This window comes from Euprymna scolopes, chromosome 7 (genome assembly GCF_053919585.1).
Source record: "Euprymna scolopes isolate OS-2025 chromosome 7, ASM5391958v1, whole genome shotgun sequence".
In the NCBI taxonomy this organism is placed as follows: Eukaryota; Metazoa; Mollusca; class Cephalopoda; order Sepiida; family Sepiolidae; genus Euprymna; species Euprymna scolopes.
Genome location: NC_136488.1, coordinates 144,302,971 through 144,326,297, shown reverse-complemented (window position 1 = coordinate 144,326,297; position 23,327 = coordinate 144,302,971). Strand labels below are relative to the sequence as shown.

At 34.0% G+C, this 23,327-nt stretch overlaps 1 protein-coding gene across 4 annotated transcripts in view; it reads left to right on the top strand.

Moving 5' to 3' along the window:
- Positions 1-22,525, top strand: part of LOC145280021 (kynurenine/alpha-aminoadipate aminotransferase, mitochondrial-like) — a 61,843-nt gene extending 39,318 nt beyond the window's left edge. For all 4 annotated transcript variants that reach the window (XM_080131672.1, XM_080131673.1, XM_080131670.1 and 1 more), the window contains 5 exons: positions 864-946; positions 3,032-3,128; positions 14,248-14,374; positions 21,419-21,624; positions 22,329-22,525. In XM_080131672.1, coding sequence (XP_079987798.1) covers positions 864-946; positions 3,032-3,128; positions 14,248-14,374; positions 21,419-21,624; positions 22,329-22,376 — 561 coding nt within the window. In that variant the 3' untranslated portion in view covers positions 22,377-22,525. The remainder of the gene's footprint in view (positions 1-863; positions 947-3,031; positions 3,129-14,247; positions 14,375-21,418; positions 21,625-22,328) is intronic.
- The last annotated feature ends 802 nt before the right edge of the window (positions 22,526-23,327 follow it).

Sequence of the window (23,327 nt, the reverse complement as noted above, 5' to 3'; positions counted from 1 at the left end):
TTATATACATAGATTATAAAACTTTTCCATCATGAAATAATCTAAACACTACTTGCATTGTGAAATAACAGTCAGGAACTTTACTTGAAAAAAAACCTGTTTTTTTTTTTTTTAAATTTAATTAAATTTTTACTGTGCGATCATTTATATCGGTGAAAAACGGTCCATTAATGATGTCTTATGAGCACAAATTCAGAATAGGGGCATCGGCAACTGTCGGGGAAATTTGCTTAAATAAAGCCTATTTTTTTTATTATTATTATATAAAACCATTTTACAAAAAGAAAAAACCCATTTCAAAGTAAAGACTAAAAACATATTTTGATTCTAACATGTTTTATCAAAAATAAAAACCATTCTGAAAAAAGCATTTCAAAGTAAAACCTTCTTAATGCAAACTTCTAAAATCAAACTGGAATTATGCAAACGTTAATCAGAAGGTACTTTTCCTTGGCATATATGGGCATGACTTCTGCTAAACAGAAAACAAGTTAAAAATAGCATAAGTTTTTTCAGTTTAACCGGTTTAGTTAATATTTGTAATCATTTATCATATTTTCTTATTAACCCTTTATAATCTGGTTAAACTAATTCTTTCAGTTGTAAATAAATGAATATAATGGCATAAATAAAATGGGAATTGATTCAAACACATCTTGTACATATTAATTCAGTATGTGGGTAGATGCCAGATACCTCCAGACTGCAACTGTCCATTGCTTACATTCAGTATGCTGCCATCTAAAATTAACAATAAATATTTTTTTTTAATTATCTAAATCGTAATTCAGGGCATAAAAGGTTAAAAATGCCAATCACTATTCTTGCTGATAATCTTGAGCGTTTTATCATTTCTCTTGTAGGATTATGTTCCAAGTTTCCTTTCGCTTGATGTTGAGGGTAGAGTTGTCAGATTTGATTCCTTCTCAAAACTGCTTTCATCTGGGTAGGTAAAATCCTTTTTAAAAAAATTGAATCCTTTTTTTTGAATGAGTATGTTGGCACTTTGTGTTCTATGGCAAATTTTGATCCACCAATAGCAGGTATAATAATGTACATACATCCATCTTTTTTTTTTAATGTAAACATGTGCAACAAATTTCCATCATTTTGATGGAAATTAAATTTATATTTTCATTTTAAATATGAATTTTTATAAGCAAAAGTTTTACAATAGTTCCATAGTGTAGCACTGCTTCTGTAATTTAAATATTTTAGTGTTATGAAAGCCACATCAAATCTAGTGCTTTTTTTTGTATCACAAACTGGATATGAAGTAAACATACATGATACGCAGAAACTACACCAATAAATAAAATCTAAAAAAATATATATTTCCACCTTAACATTTTTCCTTAAAATGACTATCTTTAAAGGTTTTCAGGTATGCTGAAAACGAATTTCGCATTTAAATTTTCCATAAATGAATAGCTTTCCGGATATTAAGTAATGTCATTTCTTATGTTATTGCTGGTGGCCATCTTGGTATGTGTGTTTGCGCATAGTTTCTCGGGGTTAGGTTTGCGCGCTCGCGCATACCAAGATGGCCACACCAGCAATAACATAAGAAATGACATTGCTTAATATCCGAAAAACTACTTATTTGCAGAAAATTTAAATGTGATATTTGTTTTCTGCATACCCTAAAAAAAAAAATAATCATTTTAAATGTTAAGGTGGAAACAAGGTAAAAAAAATTACCGTTTTATTTCTTTGTTTACATAGTTGAATTTTCAGTAAAACAACAGAAAATAGGGGTATATTTTGGGCCAGATAGAGAGGATTTACAAAATTGAAAATTGGACTGGTCCCAAAATGCATAAGTTCTGGTCGACTATGAGACTGAGATTAATTCATATCTACTCAATTTTTTATTTCTTTGAGGGGAGTAGTAAATACCGGCCATGAATACTCTTTAGACATTCAATGGCTACACTCAGATTTAGCTCTCCTTTGGTGATGAGGCAGGAAAATGCCTGCTCTCAATAAAGCTATATTTAAATACCACTATAATACTTAGTTTTGTTCATGAATAGACACCCACTGTATGATACCATGCGCCAGTTTAAAAAAAAATTGAAATTTGTACATTTGAATTTATAATTTGTGGTTTATGGTAAAGAGATACATCAAATTTGACTGCATAATCAGAAAGAGCACACAATTTTATATAAGAGTGCCAAGTTTCATGGGAATAGCTTGAAAAATAAATGAATGGTGGCGAAATTACTGAATTTCTTGAAATGTTGAGGTGCGTAATTTAGCCCACTTTAAATGTCCTCGGAAAAGCCTAAATTTAGGCACTTAAAATTCTCATAGCTTTTGAACTACTGATGGTATTTGCATAATTCAAACGGTTTTTTAAGCATCTTTTATATAGCTCTTTTCAAGCAAGTTGACAAAATAACAATTATTTAAAAAGAAAAAATCAACTTGCAATGCTAATATATATAAAATTTATAGTTTTTTTGTATTTAAATTTAATTCAGAAAAATATAATTTTTCAAAACAAAAATTTATTATTTGAACAAAGAATACAATTCTAAGTAATTTCCTTAACCCATAGATTTTCGATGCAGGCTCATCTCCTCAGAGTAAAAGTCATTAGCAAAATATTAAATATGAAATAATTTTGCTATTCAACACATACATAGAAAATTAAAGATTAAATCTTTTTAAGGCACATAGATAAATAAAATAAGGATTGAAACAAAGAAAGGCTATGAGATTTTGGTATTCGAATGGACAAATAATCCTTGAATAAAAAAGTGATGGTGTTGTTAGATTCTAAATTGGTTGAAGAAATCCACATTGAAGGTAAATTCCAATTCTTTTCAATAAGTAAGACTTGATACCACAGGATTCAATAATCTGGGATCCTATTCAGCTCAAAATTCTAATATATATTGACATAATATCATTGGAGGGGGACAATGTATTCATTTAATTGATTAATATTATAAAACTTTCTTTTCCTAGTTTTTTAATTTTTTTTAATATAAGATCAAAAAACAAAATTAATCAATTTCAGTATGCGATGCGGATTTGTAACTGGCCCGGCTGCTGTTCTCGACAGAATTGTGCTTCATTTGCAAACATCAGTTTTACACATCAGTGGATTAACTCAGGTGAGAGAAGAATGGACACCATTTTCTTTTTCTTTTTTTTATTTTTCTGCTTTTAATGTTAATTAATTATATTTGCTGATGACACCACGCTCTATAGCAGGCACGTGGGGAAAACTAATGAGGACATATCTAAGGTAATGGCCGAAACCCTTCAGTCTGTAGTGGAATGGGGACAAAAATGGATGGTAACATTCAATGCTGCCAAGACTAAACTCGTTTCCTTTAATAATTACATGAAATCTTACCAGCCACCAATAGCTATGGCTAGCGATACTTTACCTGAGAGCACTTTGTTTAAGCTACTTGTGTTATATATCGGGGTTTAATTGAGAGAGTCTTATTGAGAGATGCTTAGAAGGAGTCTTATTACAGTGAGGGATGTTGAAAGACTCAGAGAGAGATAGAAGTTGTTGTAAGAGACTAGATAGATATTAGAGAGATTGTTCATATTATTACGATTCTTATATATTAAAATGTTCATTCCTTGTTGTGTAGAATGGAAGAGAAGGAGAAAGCTCTTGAAGTGAAGGGATATAGTGTTCAGACAGTTCGGACATTTTGTAGACATGATGATGTTGAGACGTGTATGTAAAGACATATAACACAAATATATAATACAATTGAACTTTACCTTTTTTTAAGAATCATAAGACACAAGACGAGCTTTACAAAAAACACTTGATGGTTTATTCTTCACACGGCCGTGATTCCATCATCAAGAATTCAAAGTTTCACATTTTTTCTTGAAGTGATGTCTCGCTTCCAGACGTCTGACTGTCCCTGAGTTTTCTCACTGACTGCTTCTAACTCTAAAGTTTTTCTCTATTCCTCGAACTTTCTATTTTCCGTGACGTCATACACATGTTAAAACATGTGTCTTCTTTCACGTGTCCTGGACATACGTGTCCCAAACTTTTCCTATTTCTCAGTAACCTATTTCAATATGTTAAAAACATTATCTTATAAGCTGCATTCTTTCAATTTAAAATTTCATAACAAACTTGATAGTTAACATTCTTTCCTTGAAATATTTATCTATATTCTAAACAACTGTTTGTTTTACATTTTTAAATTCTCACACGTAATCTATTTCTAAACTAGATTACGAGGTTCGAATTTGTCTATTGCTATTTAATTTTCATTTTAAACTAAATTCTCCATTTTTATACTTACATGAAAAGGGGACAGCCCTTATCATGTAACATCCCTCCCTTCCATATTTCACAAAAAAAAATGTATGCATTTTTAAATTTAGTACATTTTTTATTTTTACATCTACACAACCACACGTCTAGAAAGATCAGGCTAAAAACAAACGAGAAAAAAAAATCTCTTTCAGTCAGCCCTTCACGGCCGACTTCACAATTATTTATTTTTTTATAAGATCAGAACCTTTCTGATCTTCGTGGCATTTACTTTTTTGGGTGTAGGGTCTTTACCTATGATTCACATCAGCTATTTTCCAGCCACCCATATGCCGCAGACTAGAGGTTTTCACCTTTCTCGAAATGGACGACTTCCTTCGTCTCAAAAGTGTTCTGATCTCTCTTTCCGCATGGTTAGTCTTATCAAGTATGGCTTTGTTTTTTATTCTATAACTATCTTACACGGGACATACCAAAGCTCATATACTTAAATCTTTGTGGTTGGCTTCAGAAGTTTAAGATACACCTTTTTTTTTTCTCTCATACGGATTCACTCGGATTTCCTTGCTTGGATTCTTGAAACTTCGACGAGGATTTAGAAATATCACCCTTAACTAACTAACACTTTTCACGCCCAACACCTTAATAGCGCTCTAAATACTATCTAATAGCCCGATTTTTTTTGTGATTTTTCTTTTCTCTCACCAGCTTCTAAGATCCAGCAGATATATCCCACATTCATGCTTCTCTAAAAAAAATACAAGGTTATATCTTTCTTACGTAATCTACGGCATATTTTTGCCTGTCTCTTACTTCATTAAGCTATATGTGATTGCCTCAGGACTACCTATCCTCGGTTTACTGGTCCCCTTAAGAATTTTCGTATTCTTTCCAACGCCTGTTTATTAATTAAGCCAAGACTTACCACTTTGCTTGGAGTCGTTACGTGCAACCAGCTTATTTTAAGCACTTAATTAATCAGGTTCCCAAATTTTTTGTATAGGGGCACTTCTTGTGCTTATCGATCCCTACCAAGTCACTTTTCTTGGAGAAAAATTTTTAGGATCTCTAAAAAAACAACAAAACCAAATGCTAAAACAAAACATCTTTCTTACGGCTTATCACATCTAAAAACTCTCCAAATACCCGTTTATGTAATTTTAATTCTTGTCCTCCTTCTAAAATTCTAACTGAATCTGTAAGCCAACCATACGTCTTAATCTTATTTTCTACTAGATCATTTTAATCTAATGTATTTTTACTGCTGACTTTGAATTCTTGCTGTGAAAATCAATAATATTACATACATAAGACAATTTACAATATTTGTTCAACATCATAAAAACATTTTCAAAAAAAAAAAAATACCTTAATACATTTAAACATTTTGCAACAGTTATAACTTTTTTCAACAAAAAAAAAAAAAAAAAATCATCTGTAACAAACAACAATTCAACAGTCTGTCCAAAACAATTGTCCCTTTTTTTTTTTGAAAAAAAAAAAAAAATTCAAATGAAACACACAAAAAATAAAAAACCGAAAAGTTCAACTATGAACACAAAATGCATTTCCAAACAGACTTTACACGCTGTTTCAGAGAGTACATGCGACCTTTGAAAAATTCCTGTTTTGATTGACAGATTAAATTCAACAATTCGTCCAAACGATTTCATATTGACACAATTTTCTAATTGACACTTCATACAAATTTCAAAACAATAATGGGTGACCCCCAATCTCTGCATTTGCGTGTATGTGTGTGTGTGTGTTTTTTTTTATCACCAATTCATTTATCAATGAATTACGCATGGTGACGTGTTTACTATATTTCCATTCATTACTACAGATTTCTTTTACGGCATATCGGTCTTTTCTTCTTTTTCTTTTTAATATTTCTTGTATCTTTTGTTCTCTGTGTGCATGTGTGTTCAATTTTTTTTATTTTTTTTTTTTCCGCATTTCTGTGATCGTGTAAATTTTTTTCCCGTGGTATTATTTATTATTTTTTTTTTAATTATCTTGGACCCTTTTAAAACGTTGTGTTTCTTTTTCTTTTTTTTTTTTCGTATTTTGTGATCGTGTAATTTTTTTTTTTTTTCCGTGGTATTATTTATTTATTTATTTTTTAAAATTATGTTGGATCCTTTTAAAACGTTGTGTTTTTAATTTTTTTTTTTTCGTGGTATAGACCCCAGGTTCGTTTTTTTTTTTCTTTAAACCCACCCTTGCTGGGTGGTCTGGTCATTTACGGCATCAAATATGTATATGTTGCATATAGGTGTATATAGGGGTTTAATTGAGAGAGTCTTATTGAGAGATGCTTAGAAGGAGTCTTATTACAGTGAGGGATGTTGAAAGACTCAGAGAGAGATAGAAGTTGTTGTAAGAGACTAGATAGATATTAGAGAGATTGTTCATATTATTACGATTATTATATATTAAAATGTTCATTCCTTGTTGTGTAGAATGGAAGAGAAGGAGAAAGCTCTTGAAGTGAAGGGATATAGTGTTCAGACAGTTCGGACATTTTGTAGACATGATGATGTTGAGACGTGTATGTAAAGACATATAACACAAATATATAATACAATTGGACTTTACCTTTTTTTAAGAATCATAAGACACAAGACGAGCTTTACAAAAAACACTTGATGGTTTATTCTTCACACGGCCGTGATTCCATCATCAAGAATTCAAAGTTTCACATTTTTTCTTGAAGTGACGTCTCGCTTCCAGACGTCTGACTGTCCCTGAGTTTTCTCACTGACTGCTTCTAACTCTAAAGTTTTTCTCTATCCCTCGAACTTTCTATTTTCCGTGACGTCATACACATGTTAAAACATGTGCATTCTTTCACGTGTCCTGGACATACGTGTCCCAAACTTTTCCTATTTCTCAGTAACTTATTTATCCAATATGTTAAAAACATTATCTTATAAGCTGCATTCTTTCAATTTAAAATTTCATAACAAACTTGATAGTTAACATTCTTTCCTTGAAATATTTATCTATATTCTAAACAACTGTTTGTTTTACATTTTTAAATTCTCACACGTAATCTATTTCTAAACTAGATTACGAGGTTCGAATTTGTCTATTGCTATTTAATTTTCATTTTAAACTAAATTCTCCATTTTTATACTTACATGAAAAGGGGACAGCCCTTATCATGTAACACTTGGCTTAACGTTCACAGGAAACATGAGTTGGAATAATACATTGAGATTATTACTAAGGCTGCTGCAAAGAAGGTGGGCTTTCTTTATCGTGCTAGAAAGTTACTTACACCTGAAAGTATCCTGTACCTCTACAAAACCACCATTCGCTCATGGAGTACTGCTGTCACATTTGGGCTGGTGAATCTGCTACTAGTCTCTCGCTCCTGGACAGGGTCCAAAAGAGAGTAGCCAACCTAATAGGTCCCGAACTGTCATCTAAACTGCAGCCCCTGTCCCATCGACGTAATGTTGCATCCCCCTGCTTGTTTTACAAGTGTTTTAATGGTGGATGCTCTGACGAACTACAAGCCCTCGTATCCCTCGACGAAAATACCCCCAACAAACCCGACAAGCAGCGAAGTCTCACCCCTACACAGTTGAGATCCCTAGATGTAAGAAAGCCTTTTACTCTAATAGCTTCTTCCCCAGAACTGTAGGACTTTGGAATTCTTTTCCGGTTTCCTGCTTTCCCAACTGTACTGATATGCAGAAGTTCAAGTGTAATGTAAACCAGACATCTTGCTACTAAACTCCCTACATAGTACCTCTGCAACTTAGGTTCCTGATAGTAGCCCCCTACATCAAAGTGGCAACATGCCTTGTTTGGAGTGAATGTGTAAAAAAAAAAAAAATTTTTTTAAATGGATGAAACATTTTGCAAAATCAGATTTTATGGAGTGAGGGGGGTGGGGTTACTAATGATGTTTTAAATTTTTATTTCAAGATAATTTCTTGCAAATGTGCATCTCATATCAACATCTTTTAGTTTAAACAAAATAATAAGATCAAGAAAACCCCACGGAATGAGAAATATATTTAATCAACAAATATGTTTTTATAAAGCTGATATTTTTCTAAATAGCGCAAAAAATTAGTCGTTTGGACGGAAAGACCAATAACAGGCAGAAAATATGAGTTTATTAACATTTCTATGAAAATAGTGTCCATTATTTTAAATATAGAATTGACCCACATAAATAAATACTAATAAATACTCAGAAAGTAATATTATGCTGCATAGTTCAATACAAATAATAAAATCACATTTTAAGAGACAATACTTAATTTAAGCCTTCAGTCCAGCATCTCTTGGCAGACAATGTTCTTTTTTTTTTGCCCTGTTTCTTTCAAATGTTCCCTTTTTTATATAGCATTTCGCTGACTTCTTTCTTTGAAGAATCGCTGCACATTGAAATTACTATGAGTTCCTTTCTCACACCATTACAACAATGATTATATATTATTGTTATTATGATATTCGAAAACGGGGCTACATCAAAGGGAGTCATATTCTTGTCCATGGTTGCCAGATTGACCTTTTTAAAGCCAAATTTTGTGAATGCGCAAACACTGTTACGTAAGCAAATGACATTGGTCTCCACATTGATGTAGACTTTTGTAGCGGACCAGGATATAAATACCCTAGCTCGCCACAAGAAAATAATGAAACGAATGGAATTGAAGGAAACAAAGACTCAATTGATGGATAAGATAAACGTCGTTTATTTGCTGTTGAAAGAATGAACGTTTTAGTTATAACATGTGTTCATGTCCGCGCGTATGTAACCAATGTTCGTTGCGGGACTGGTGTTGTAGCAAGAAAAGGAAATGTGTGTTCATCTCAAGTTCAGGTTGCTATCGTTTGTTCGCGCGTGGGAAGAGAAATGAATGTTGTAGTGGAAATGAGAATGATAGTCCAGCGTGTAGACAAAGAAGAGGATATGAGAGTTGACATCAGTTAGTAGTCAGCAACGCGAAGGTGTTCTCAGGCACCAGTAGTAGATAGAGAGAGAAAGAGTGTGAATGTGTACATACGGTCTGTTAGCTCGTGCCCCATACATAGTCGCAGGGGTGTGGACACGCGCGAGTGTGCGCCTCCCTTTCGGGAGGCGGCTGGTTAGCCTAACCTCTCTGGTCGAGAGCTTGTCCTAAAAGGATTAGAAACAGCTTGTCTCTTTGTTTTATACTCGTTTCTGGTGGTGTTTTGCGCATGTGTATATTTCCCCAGAAAGCGGAAGTGACGTCGTCCATGTGTGCATTCGTGTGTGAATACACATGTGTGCGTTAGTGTGTATATATATACGTGAATGTGAGTGTATGTACGCGAACATGCATATGTGTACGTGTGTGGATGTGGGCGCGTATGTTTGTGTGCGCGTATGTATATGACATTGCTTGAAATACGAATGTGTGTTATTGTGTGAGACTTGAAAAAGGCTTGTACACTTTCAATGTGAAAGGAGAGATAAGGGCTCTGGTTGGTTCAACACTGAAAGAAGTCGCTGAGTTTACATATCTGGGCAGCAACATAGCTTCCACAGAGAGAGATATCAAAATTCGCATCTCAAAAGCATGGACCGCATTGGATGGGCTGCGTTCAGTATGGACTTCGGGACTAACTAACAAACTGAAAAGGCAGTTCTTCAGGGCAGTGGTAGAGTCTGTCCTTGTTAATGGTGCTACAACCTGAACACTTACCAAAAGATTGGAAAGAAAACTAGATGGCACATACACCCGTATGCTACGAGCAGAATTAAATATATCTTGGCAAAATCATCCCACAGAGCAGCAACTTGATGGCAACCTACCTGCCATAGCTAATACCATCAGAAAAAGACGCCTACGATTTGCCGGTCATTGTCTGAGGAGCAAGTATGAATTGGTGAGTGATGTATTGCTATGGACTCCACGACACGGACGCTCAAGTAAAGAACAACCTAGATCTACGTACATCCAGCAAATAGCACACGACGCTAACTGTGAACCTGAAGATCTGAGGCAGCTGATGGAAGACAGGAAACTCTGGAGAGGAAGAGTCACATTGGTTCGGGCAATGATGATGATGACCTTCAAAAATTGTATTTAGCCTTTTTTCAAAGTATAAAGTACAAACTATCTAAAGGAGCAAGCAGAATATTATATAGTATAGTTTCGGCTTCAGACAAATATGTATCAAATCTCCATTAGTAATCTATATATATATAAAAGGCAAAATGTGTGTTAGTGTTTGCACATTTTTTTGTAAGTCCGGCAAAGATTTTTTGGAGGGGGGGGAGTCACTGTTTCTTAGAACTTTTTATATACTACCTAGATTATAATATCTACAATTCACGAAACGAAGTTGTGTGTATCTTTTATTTGGGCAACTTTTACACACTATTTTCGGAATATTTTTTACTCTTCGCGTGTTTCTTTGGCTTTTTCTGAAAATAAGCAAAACTGAATCCGTAGCAAAAGAAAGCTCCCTGGCACTTGTGCCTGGGATGTTCAGAAAGCAATCAGCTTTGATCAATGCGGCCAAAACCTGTCATATCAGGCAATTGCTATTCATTTGTACACTCCCCTTTTATGGGGAGCTGGTTTTCCCCAATATCTTGGAGGGAAGCAAACAAATATGCAGAAACTGGCTTGCAGCCAAAGCTAAGTTTCCTCTATGGTGTGATGTTTGACCTCATTAAATTTATGCACCTGTCACTTAAATTTTTAATCGTTAAATTAAAACGCTTTTCATTTCCTGTCCTGTCATGGCCGAGCTGTAAGCTGTCAGGGTTTTTTTTCACACTTTCTTTTTCACCTTTGTGTCAAAGCTTCGGGTTCGAGCCTACCCAACTTTTTTTTTCTTTTACACTTCCAAACACCCGGGCAACGCCGGGCACCCACACTAGTTTATATATATAAAAGGCAAAAGCAACGCACGCATTTTTGTATATCCAGCAAAGGCTTTTTTCGCCGGGGTGTTGGGGTACTGTGTCTTAGAACTTTTTATATACATCCTAGATTATAATATGTACAATTTGCAAAAGGATGTCGTGTCTAGATTTATTTTGATCGACTTTTATAAAATTCATGCTGTTCTGTTCTGTCGCGTGTTTGTTGGTGTTTTTCGTATAAACAAAGTGAAACTAATCTAAATGAAGGCAGTGGCTTTCCTGCCAGGGACATCCAGAAAGCAATCAGCTTTGATCAATGTGGTGAAAACACGTCATATCAGAGAATTGCTATTCATTTGGACAGTCCCCTTTTATGGGGAGATGGTTTACCCCCAACATCTTGGGGAAGCAAAACCAAAAAAAACTGCCTCGCAGCCAAAGTTAAGTGCGGGATTTCATTCCTGTATGGTGTAATGTTTGACCTCATTAAATTTACGCACCTGTGTGAACTCATTCACTTAACTTTTTAATCATTTAATTTCAACCATTCTCACTTCTCTGCCTTCTATGGGTCGTGGTAAGATGTCAGGCTTTTTTTTTCACCTCAAAGCGTCGGGTTCGAGCCCACCAAAACTTTTTTTTTTCTTTTACACCTCCAAACACATGGGCAACGCCGGGCATCCCTGATAGTCTATAATATAAATCTCACCAGTTTGTTTAAATGTATGTTTGTATGTCTACCTAAAACTTTCAACAAAGGCAACTGATTTTCATTAGATCGGTATCATTTTGAAGCTTGACCCTTCGGACGTTAAATATCAAAAAATTGTCCAAGAACATTAATTCCTTCACTTTTAACTAGGCACTTTTCTACAGGGAGGAGTCGCTTTTTTTCGCTGATATTTTCGAAAGTTATCACCTCTTTTCGATTGTCTAGCCTTAATTTAAACCTACGTCACTTCGGTTTGGCGATTGGCGGCTACAGCTAACACGTCACGTTTTTTTTCACTTTCTTTTTCTCCTTTGCGGTACAGGTTCAAGCCTGCCTGCCTATTTCCAATTTTTTTTTGTTTTGCTCAACTAACACCCTTACACACACCTCCACTTTCTTTTCCGCCTTTGCATCATGGGTTCGAGCCAGCTTGCCTACTACAACTTTTTTTTTTCTTTTGCTCAACACACACCTCCAAACACCTGGCCAATGCTGGGCACTCAGGCTAGTCTATAATATAAATCTCACCTGTCTGTTTAAATGTAAGTATGTATGTTTGCCTAAAACTTTCGACAGAGGTGACAGATTTTCATGAGATCGGTATCATTTTGAAGCTCAATCCTTCGGATGACAAATATCGAAAAATTTGCTAAAAACATTAATTCCTTCACCCTCAACTGGGAGGGGTCATTTTTTTTTCACTGATATTTCCGAAAGTCATCCCTTCTTTTCGATTGACTAGCCTTAATTTAAGCCTATGTCACTTCCGGTTTGGCAATGGATGCAACAGCAAAGATGTTGCGTTTTTGTTTTTTTTTTTTTCACATATTTTGCTCTTTCCTGTTACAGGCTCGAGCCTACCTGCCTACTACCACTTTTTTTTTTTTTTTTTTTTTTTGCTCAACACACACCTTCAAACACCCGGGCAACGCCGGGTACCCCCCGCTAATAATATATATATTTCATATTTCTTTCATTTCACCCTACTTACAAGTTTTACTGAGAACCTTTTTTCAATAGTAATTTCTCATACTGTCCTCCTTGTCACTGCTGAGTTAGATACTCCTTATATGTAGACATGTTAAAACTTATTAAGCAACTTACTAGAGTTAGAGATTCACTCCTCACTTTCAACTATGCAAACTAGTGATGGGATGCTTCACAAAATTTTTCCTGATTCCAATACAATTAATGATTCCGAATAAGTGAAAAGATTTTCACATTTTAATTCTTAAGACAAATCTAATGCATCACGTAATGTCAGTCTGTTCATCATTTTTTTTTTTTTTTTTTTTAGAAAATTCAATGTTTGATTTTGGTTCTTTACTTCTTTTGGTGCATTGTTGCCACTTCTTGTTAAAAATAAAATGTAATTCGATTTAATTTCTTCCAGAAAATACTTTGAGTTGGAATTATTTTCAGTGTATACCTAAACTATAATAGTGAAATTCGAAATTTTTAATATTGAATTTCAAGACAAGCCAATGATCTCTATTTAATTGTTATGTTACAGTAATGAATGTATTCAAAAATTATGAAAATCGATAAGTTAGAAAAAAAAAAATATTAAAGAAAACATTTTTCGACAAAAATTAGCAAAAATAAAATAAAAACGCAGGAGAGTTCCAAGAGGAGGTAAATAGCATGTAACTATTTTTTTTTTTTTAAATAAATTGTGTGTTGATCATAAATGTGTGCTTTGTTTATAGCATAACTGGGTTACTTCCCTTGTTCTGTCATGTCTTCCAAAAGAAATATGGCAGGGTTTTTTTTTTTTTTTTTTTTTTTTTACAATAAAGATCATAAACTCGTTTTTATTTCGTTTTTTTTTTTTAAAATAATGCGGTAATATTTAAATACTTCTGACATGCCAATTAAATAGATATCATTGCTTTTAGTTGAAATCGACACAAAAAAGTCAGTAGAGACCATTGTTTTTGTTTTTAAATTGATTGATTGTTAGTTTGTGAATTTAGCTGTTATAGTGTAGTTGTATCTTATTTTCAAATGACCGCCATCTTTAAAAAAAAAAAAAATAAAAAATAAAAAGGGAAATAACTCTGTATTTTGTCCATGCAGTTTGCTTGGAACAAAATAAAAACAAATGAAATCAGGATACGAAGGAAGAAACTAAAAATGACCATACTGCCACACTGCATTCTCAATCAACCCATTTTGTCAATTCAAGACATATTTATAGAAGCTTCTTATTTCACTGTTTTAATTGTTTTATTATATTGTTCTTTTTCTACATTTATAATTAAATTTATTTCAGCCATCCAGTAAATACTAAACAGATAATATAAAAAAAATCTTGCAAACATGTTCAAAATTGATTTAAATACACAGGAAAGGATCAAATGTTTATTTTATTATTTTTTTTTTTCCAAACAGTTTGTTATCCTTAAGATTCTAGAACTTTGGGGTTTGGAAGGTTTCAAAAGTCATGCGTTAAAAGCAGCTGATTTTTACAGACAGCGAAGAGATGTTACAATCGACGCAGCTGAAAAACATTTGAAAGGTAAGACAACTATTCAGGTATATTAAAAGAAGAGAAATACTTTTTCTATAAAAGTATGTTGTCTGAAAACTTTTTTTTGGTCCCCCGATAAAAGGAGGGTGGATCTGTTAATTCACCTATTTGTCCATTTGTCCATTCGTCCGTCCGCACTTTTCTCAATAACTATGCCTTGAAAATTTTGAAATTTTGCACAAACATTAAACATGATATGAATAAAAAAGTAACAGAACGGATTTTCTGGTAAAACTCCGGTTGTCCCCCCTAGAGATGCCTTGCAAGTTAAAATGGCTAAAATTGACATTTTTGTGCTTATTAAAACAAATTGATGGTTTGGATTTTTATAAAACTTTCTGAAAAGTTGTAACTAACTGATTTCTATATAATTTTGTTTGTCTATACTTCACGATAACTCTTAAGTGTGCCCCAGGGGCTCTTTTAGTGCTAATAAAAACACTCCATTTTTGTAACTATTTTACCATATTTGTCCAAATTTTTTTGTGTATATCTATTTAGCAGTTTTGCATGGTGCTGAACTCAAATTTAAATATGTTAAGTCTTTGGGGACTTTTGGGGCTAAATGGGGGTGATGCAGATGGGAGGGGGGAAGCAAATGCTGATTTTAGTAATTTCTTTTTTTGCATGGTGCAGAACTCAAATCTACATATGTTAAGGCCTAAAACTGCACCATTTGTTAATTTTCACCAGGATTTGATGTCCCCTGGGGACTTTTGGGGCTAAGTTGGCGGGGGGCTGAATTTAGTCATTTTTTTTATGCCTCGTTGACTGTGCACTCACAGGGGACCATGCATGCTTCACTTGTTTTAAATTGAAGTGTTACTACTTGAATTCATCTCAACCTTGACAGGGGCATAAAATTGACAACAATTAATAGTCCTCCACTTGTGGACTATCACAAATCACTGCCTTTAACCTAAAAAATTAGTATGAACATGTTCTTTTAAAATAATAAACTAAGAATAAAATGTAATTTGATTTAATTTCTTCCAGAAGATGCTTTGAATTGAAATTATTTTCAAATGTGTGTGCGTGTTTTTTTTTGTTTTTTTTAACTACAGTCAGATATTTTCTTTCTGATGACTGTGTAGTGTAGGAGTATTAGAGTGGAAGAGCTTGAGGGACACCATAAAAGTCAGAGGTGATCTGCACAAAGACATCAATACAACCAGATGATTTGTGGATATAAAACGTGACCATTCCCTGAGAGCTCAGTAAGAGTGGGGACGATCACATACAATGTTGCTAGGTATAACAAGACAAGCGATTTAACCCTGACCTAATCATATTGGTTTCTCTTTCTCATGCATAAAAACTCCATCGGTTTTCTGTTTTAAATAAATCCTGAATGTTGATGTCCATGTAAATTGCATCTGAACTGAAAAATAAGGAGAAACTCGAGTTCACAGTGAAATACAGCCGTAAAAAGAAATATATACTCCCATAATGCAACAGCACTTTTCTCATTTTAGTGGCTTTAAGAGCGAGTTTAGAATAATCTCATTACTGGTATCATATAATTTGAATCATATCATCTCTACATGTATTTTTTTTTTTTAAATGGACCGAGTTGTATGTAAAGACTCACAAAGAAAATTTTGACGCAAACTTATTTTAGGTGAAAGAAAAAAAAAGTTATTTATTTCATCTGTTTTCGTACACAAGTCGTCGGCACGTCTTTTCAACCTGATACAATAGGTTCACTCCTTCTTTCCCTTTCTTGGTCAGATAGCAGTCCTTTGTTTTTAGCTACAAGCCACTGTTGTGTGACAGTAATTCTTTCTAAGAGCAACAGGTCGGCTGGCTCACTTTCGAAGGAGTGGTGGGTAGAGACTCGCATGTTTCTCAAGCGTACCTTTCAATTCATGCGTTTTTGTCCTTTTTTCTTTTCAATCTTGATGCCTATACATGCATTTCATTCTGTGACGTCATGCTCACAGCTTAAATGCTGACATGAGTCATCAACATATGCACATATTTAAATGACGGAGCCCGTGGTTGAAGGTGAGGATATTAATGATTTTAGCCTATTTTTCGATATTTGTCGTTTGAAAGGTCGGACTTCAAAATGATATCGATCTTGTAAAAATCCGTCGCCTCTGTCTAAAGTTTTAGGCAGACATGCAAACATACATACATACATTTATATATTGGTAACTTAAAATTTTCGAACCAAACTGATTAAAAAGCTTGCCCTATCTCTGAATGCCCTTTATGTAAAATTTCAAATGTTTAGATCAGAAATTGTCTGAGTAATTTGGTAGAGACAACAGAGGTCAAATTTTTTTTAATTTTGATCCCTTTACATTTATTGTTTTGGGCTCAAATCATGTTAATAAGTTAGATCCATGTCCAAGGAACCTACATTTAAAATTTCAAGTATATAGACCCAAAATTGTCAGTGGAGTTTGGTAGAGTCCTCAAAGGTCAAATCATTGAACTTTGACTCCTTAATAGCCAAATTTCTGGCCAAAAACGGATTACACAGATTTTCACAAATCTCAGTACCCTATATATCAAATTTCAAGTCGGTAGACTTAAAATTGACAGTTATTGCGTAGGGAAATATACACACACAGACACGTTCACTTATATACAATTATTTCCACAGCCAAACAATGTCGCAGCCCACAAGAGTCATGACAGCCAACAAACCGAAAGTCCAAGACTCAAGTTTCGCTCTCATTTGGGCTCATCAGACATATTCGAAACCGGGATTCGAAACCAGAGCCACTTGCATGCGAGGCAAACACTCTGCCAACTGAGCAAACACCCCGTATACAAGAAAGTCTATTAACTGACACAGATCAAGCAAACCGCGTCGAAATCCGACTGTGGAATTGCCCTACTTCATCTTGACAAGGGACGTGGTCATCCAACCAGCTATAACCCAAACCAGTGTCTCAACAAGTAGAAAAAAAATTCCTACTTGTGAGACACTGGCTTGGATTATAGCATCGGCTTCATCTGTTAAATTCTAATCAACAGTCGTTGAGATTTGGAACTTATAAAATGGCCAAAAAAGGTGGTATGTATACATATATATATATATATATATCCATCCATACTCGTAGCCATATTGAAATGCTCATATCTTTGGTTCTATGGGACAAAATTACATGAAAATTTGCAGGCTTTCTGAAGATTATAATTAGGGCTAGGACAAGAGCATATTTTTTTCATTGTTTTAACTCTTGAGTGTGTATCCGTTAATATCTTATATGCTTTTATATAGTGTGATGTGGTTCTCGGTTGATTAACTGTGTCGGATATATACTCGAGAGTAAAAAAAACATGAAAAGAATATGCTGTTGTCATAGCTCTAATTATAATATTATTCTATAGTTAAAATTTTATGGCAATCAGTAAAAAAGAATCTATATTTTCAAACCAATAAAATATGCCTAAATTTGCCTACATAGTGTCCTGGCAGACCAGATTCAGTTTTGCTGTTTTGGTTGTCTCCACTGTGGCCTTGCCAGGCCACTAATATATATATATGTGTGTGTGTGTGAGACAAACTCAAAACACTTGTACCTCCTCAACGTTAATAGCTCTGACTTGACAAGCAAAATACCACCCCTACACTGTACATATCCCTAGATGCAAGAAACCTTTTACTTGATTTCTTTCTTCAAACTGCTAGATTTTGCAATTCTCTCAGACAGAAAATGTGAAAAAAAAACCCAGACATCTCGCTGCCCAACTCCCTACATAAAATTAATTCCTGTAAATTTGGTCCCAAATAGTAGCCCCTTACGTCAACCGTGCCTTATTTCGGGTGAAAAAGTAAAATATAAAAACGGCTCCGTTTAATCTTGTCAAACATGAATACCCACTGATAGGGTGCCTGCATGTGAAATTAATGAGGCAAGAGTTGCACACACCTCCTGAGTCGCCACTGTTTTAATTCTAGTTGCAATTATATATAAGCTCAGGATGACCGGAAACAATACCAAGATAAGCAGAGATCACATACAGCACCTAATGTTTTCAAATAGTCACCCATCTGGTACTGGCCAGGCTCATTGTTGCTTAACTTCAGTGATCTGGCAAGAACAGGTGGATCAACATGATTGTGTGATTATCAGTAAAATATACACACACACACATCGATGATAAAATTATTCGCATGTCTGTGACTATTGAATAATTTGTAATATTTAATACTCTATGATGTCAGATTCTTTATATGTTAAGTACAAAAAGAAAATAGACAAAATTATTTGTACATGAAAACTTTTAAAAAATTAATTTTCACAATATTTGGGTATTTATTTCTCTCCCACGAGAAGATGTGACACAATGGTTGGAAAGTGGGAGTGAAGAGCCAGCGCCCAAAAAGAGGAGCACTGTGGCCTGCCAAAAGTCCCTGGATAGCACAGCTGGCATTTCCTGGTAGGGGCACTTCGGACGATTAGTAATAAATTAACCCCTTCTCAAAAAGAGAAGGCAAAGCCTGGAAAGGTGGATTTTAAATTGCACAGGAACGGACCAGCAACATCCCACAGGGAAATGGCATTTTAAAAATGGCATAGATGCTGTTGATTTTGGTGCCGGGGTAGGTGGGGAAATTCCCTGTCTTAAGCAATATTAATAGCATGACTTTTCATCTTTATAGCTTGCTGTAATAACGTTTTGTTTTTAGTGAGATTTAAACAAGTCTGTTCTAGAATTTCGTTCTATTCTTCAATTGTTACATGTTAGAATCAAGTTTTTTGGTGATCAATGATTTATTCAAACTTAATTGTTGCCATAGATTTATAGTCAGATTCAAAACTGTGGCAGGATTGTAATCTTTTGTTCCTGAAACCAGTCAACTGGTTTAGACTTATGTTCGGGCTCATCATCTTGTTTGGATATCTATCTCTCTCCCCCAGTTAGATGTGACACTGAGGTCAGAAAGTGAGATTGAAGAAGTAAATCTCAGACCTAGATCAAGATTTTGTGCCGAGTTGTAGATTTTAATTCAGAATATTGATCTTGTCTTCATATTTCATTATTTGTGTAACAATCCTACAAAAATTAAATAAATAGTCACCTTCATGCTTCAATGTTGGCACTGTCTTCTTTGAACATGACAATATACAAAGCAAGAAGGTTGGAGTTTTCACGTTCAAATATCTTGTCTTTCTCTCCTTCGTACATTTCCTGAAAAGCAATTTAAACAGTAACAGGATTTGTGAAGAGGAGAGGCTGGTTGCTATCTACACTCTTACTCGAACTTTCAGCAATATTGTTTTTTTATTTATTTATTTTTTTTACACTCTTTCACTCCAAACAAGGCATATTTCCACTTGGATGTAAAGGACTACTATTTGGGACCATCTCTACAGAGACACTATGTAGAGAGTTGAACAGCAAGATGTCCGTTCACATTACATTTAAATTTCTGCATGTTAGTACAGTTAGGTAAGTGAGAGGAAATTCCAAAGTCTCGTAGTTTATGGGAAGAAACTATTAGAGTAAAAGGCTTTCTGGCATCAACTGAAGGGGTCAGATTTTGCTGCTTTTTGAGTTAGTCCTTAAGAGTATTTACGCTCAGGGGGCACAAGTGTTACAAGTTTATTAGAGCCCATTTCATTAAAGTACGTGTAAAATGGGCACAGGAATGCAACATTGCGGCGATGGGACAGGGGGTTGGAACTTGGTTAATAGCATGGGACCTTTTAGGTTGAAGACTTGTTTGGACCCTGTCTAATAGGGAGAGAATAGTGGTAGATGCACCAGTCCAGATGTGACAATAATACTCCATGCATTGGGAAATGGTGGCTTTGTAGATATATAGGATACTGTCAGTTGCGAGTAGTTTTCTAACATGGTATATGGAGCCCACCTTCTTTGTGGCAGTCTTGGCAATATACATTAGTGTTGTCTTGTTTGTTGCTATCACATTTTATCATGCCTTTTCACTTTTTATTTGCCAATGACAGTTGTGGTACACTCGAAAATTGCTCACTGTATATCCCTATCCATGACATTGCTCCCATTACACAATATTTTTAGAGGGTAGTGAGTAAATCATTTGTAGTCATCAACACAATGACAATCATTCAACACGAGCTTTATATTAAAAATTCTAATTTTAGACGGATAAGAAACGTTTATTTTTGTGAAAAAATAAAAAATAAAAAAAACATGTGAAGCATGCATCGTCCCCCGTGAGTGCACAGTGAACGAGGCATAAAAAAAATTTACAAAGTTCAGCATTTACCCCCTCCTACCATTTAGCCCCTAAAGTCTCTAGAGGATATCAAATCCTGGTGAAAATGAACAAACGGTGCAGTTTTAGGCATTAGCATATGTACATTTGAGTTCTGTTCCATGCAATAAAGGAAATGACTAAGTTCATCATTTGCTCCCCCCCATTTAGCCCCAAAAGTCCCCAAGGCCTTAACATGTTTAAATTTGAGTTCGGCACCATGCAAAATGGCTAAACAGAAATACACAGAAAATTTTGGACAAATATGGTAAAATAATCCCAAAAATGGAGTGTTTTTATTAGCCCTAAAAGAGACCCCGGGACACACCTAAGAGTTATCACGAAGTATAGAAATCAGTTATAACTTTTCAGAAAGTTTTATAAAAATCCAAGGCATCAATTTGTTTTAATAAGCACAAAAATGTCAATTTTAGCCATTTTTTAACCCGAAACGCACCCCTGGAAAATCCGATCTGTTACTTTTTTTTATTACTCATATCATGTTTAATGTTTGCGCAAAATTTCAAAAAATTCCAAGGCGTAGTTATTGAGAAAAGGTGCGGACAGACGAAAGTGAATTTACAGGTTCACCTTCCTTTTGTCGGCGGACCAAAATTCACAAAACAATTTAGAGTGAGATTGGATGATGAATTAGAAATGAAAGTTTTAAACGAAAATAATGAAAAAATATTTTGCAGTTATTTTTCATTTGTAAATATTAGAGATGCCAAAATCGATTCCATTAATACATAGCAGCTCACGCCAACATCATAAGCAATTCTCAAAATTGAGGAGCTTCTCAATGCGATTCAAAAATTGTTTTGTAGGGATTGCTGAATGGGATGTTCCAACTGGAGGAATGTTTTTATGGTTGAAACTCATAGGCGTGGAAGATACGTACAAATTAATCATGGAAGAAGCTCAAAAGAAGGAAGTACTTTTTGTACCTGGAAATGCATTCATGTCGACGGACGACCCGTGTCCTTATGTGAGAGCAGCATTCTCCCAGTGTTCATCTGAAAACATTTATGTGGTGAATATTATGCTTTGTTTCCAATCCATAGCAAAATTTATTTTATTTTTCAAACCTTGTGTTAAAACTTTAATGTGAAAAAATCTATAATCAATCCAAAAAAATTATTCCAGGAAAACAACTTAAATATCTTATACTAACGTTGCTGTTTCATATTAACCCAAAAAAGATTCATGAAAGACTTGCCGGGTCATAAAATACACTTAAATATTTTTAAATCCATGCACATTTTGTATTTATTAGTACAAAGCCAATTCTCTGTCAAATATTATATTGTACCTAATATATAGTACTGATTTCAAAAGTTTAAAAACAAATAAACACATTAAAATAACTTGGGTGCCATCAGCTAGAATCGAAAGCAAAACACTTAACGCTCCAGCTGTGTTTTCTACAGTTTGACCTATGGCAAGATAGATAAGAAAGATTTAATTTTAAATTACCTTTGAATTTGCGCATGCACAATCCATGATTACTCTGTATTTAAAAAAAAATTTTTTTTTTGTTAATCAAGTTGAATTTTAAATAAGAACGAAATACTGATTATCACACAAAGTAAATTTCATTTGAAATGAAAATATATAAACACAAGTGATTAAGGACAGAAACATATGTGAATATTGTAAAACGATTGCAGTAGAAAATTAACTGCAAAACTCATTTTCTTTTTATTTTGAATCTCAAAGTTTATTTTTATTTTGCAGGCGTTTGAACGTTTAGCAGAATTGGTACGAGAACACAGAGGGTATTAATTCTATGGTGAAAAGAACTATGACTACTTCAGTGGGCAGCTACACAAAATAATGTTAAAGAATATATTTTCCTATGAACTCTTATGTAACCAAAATTATGATGGATAGGTATGCCAATTTGAAAGGTCAAACATAAAAAGAAAAGCACTTATTTTCACTTTATTTTTTTTTTTTTTACCATTTGAATTAAGTTAGACAATAACAAATACCTGTCCTTAACTCCAGCACAAAGTCTGGGATGAGGGTAGAGACTCTAAATTCGATTTCATCTCAATTTAATAAAAAAAAAAAAAATGATTACAGATTATCAATATAAATTATATAAAAAGAAAAATGAAAAATTAAATTTAAAGATTTTTTTCCTTGATAAAAATCAAGAAAAATATTTCTTCAATCAGGCGAAGACATTAAAATTTGTTTTCCAATGAAGGGGGTGGATTGTATAAAAAAAAAAAAAAAAAAAAAAAATTTGGAACTACTACGCAATTTCTAGTCAATTACAATTAAATACCATTTTAGATGAAAGTGCTTACAGATAACAAAAATAAAATGTATACTATAACAAAAAGAAAAGTGAACCCGTTTTATGTTCCTTTCATAATTTTATTTTCATAAAATACATTTGAAGATGGGATAATTCTGACATTTATTATGTCAGTATCTGTACAATAATCCAAGAAATTTACACCATATTTTACAATTGTTTCCCTTCAGAGCACTATTGATATGATTCTGTGATTGCCAGATATGCTGGAAGGAGGGGAGGGAGGAAGGGGAAGGTGTAAAACTGAGGAAGAAAAGGGAGTAAATAAAATTTTATCAAAGAGTGGGAGGATACAAGGAGAGGCAGTCACAGAAGGTGGTTAGAAATATACAGTATATTATTATTAATAACTGTAGAAGAAGAATAAGCCAACAAAAGAACTGAAGGATTTTGATAAATTGTGGACA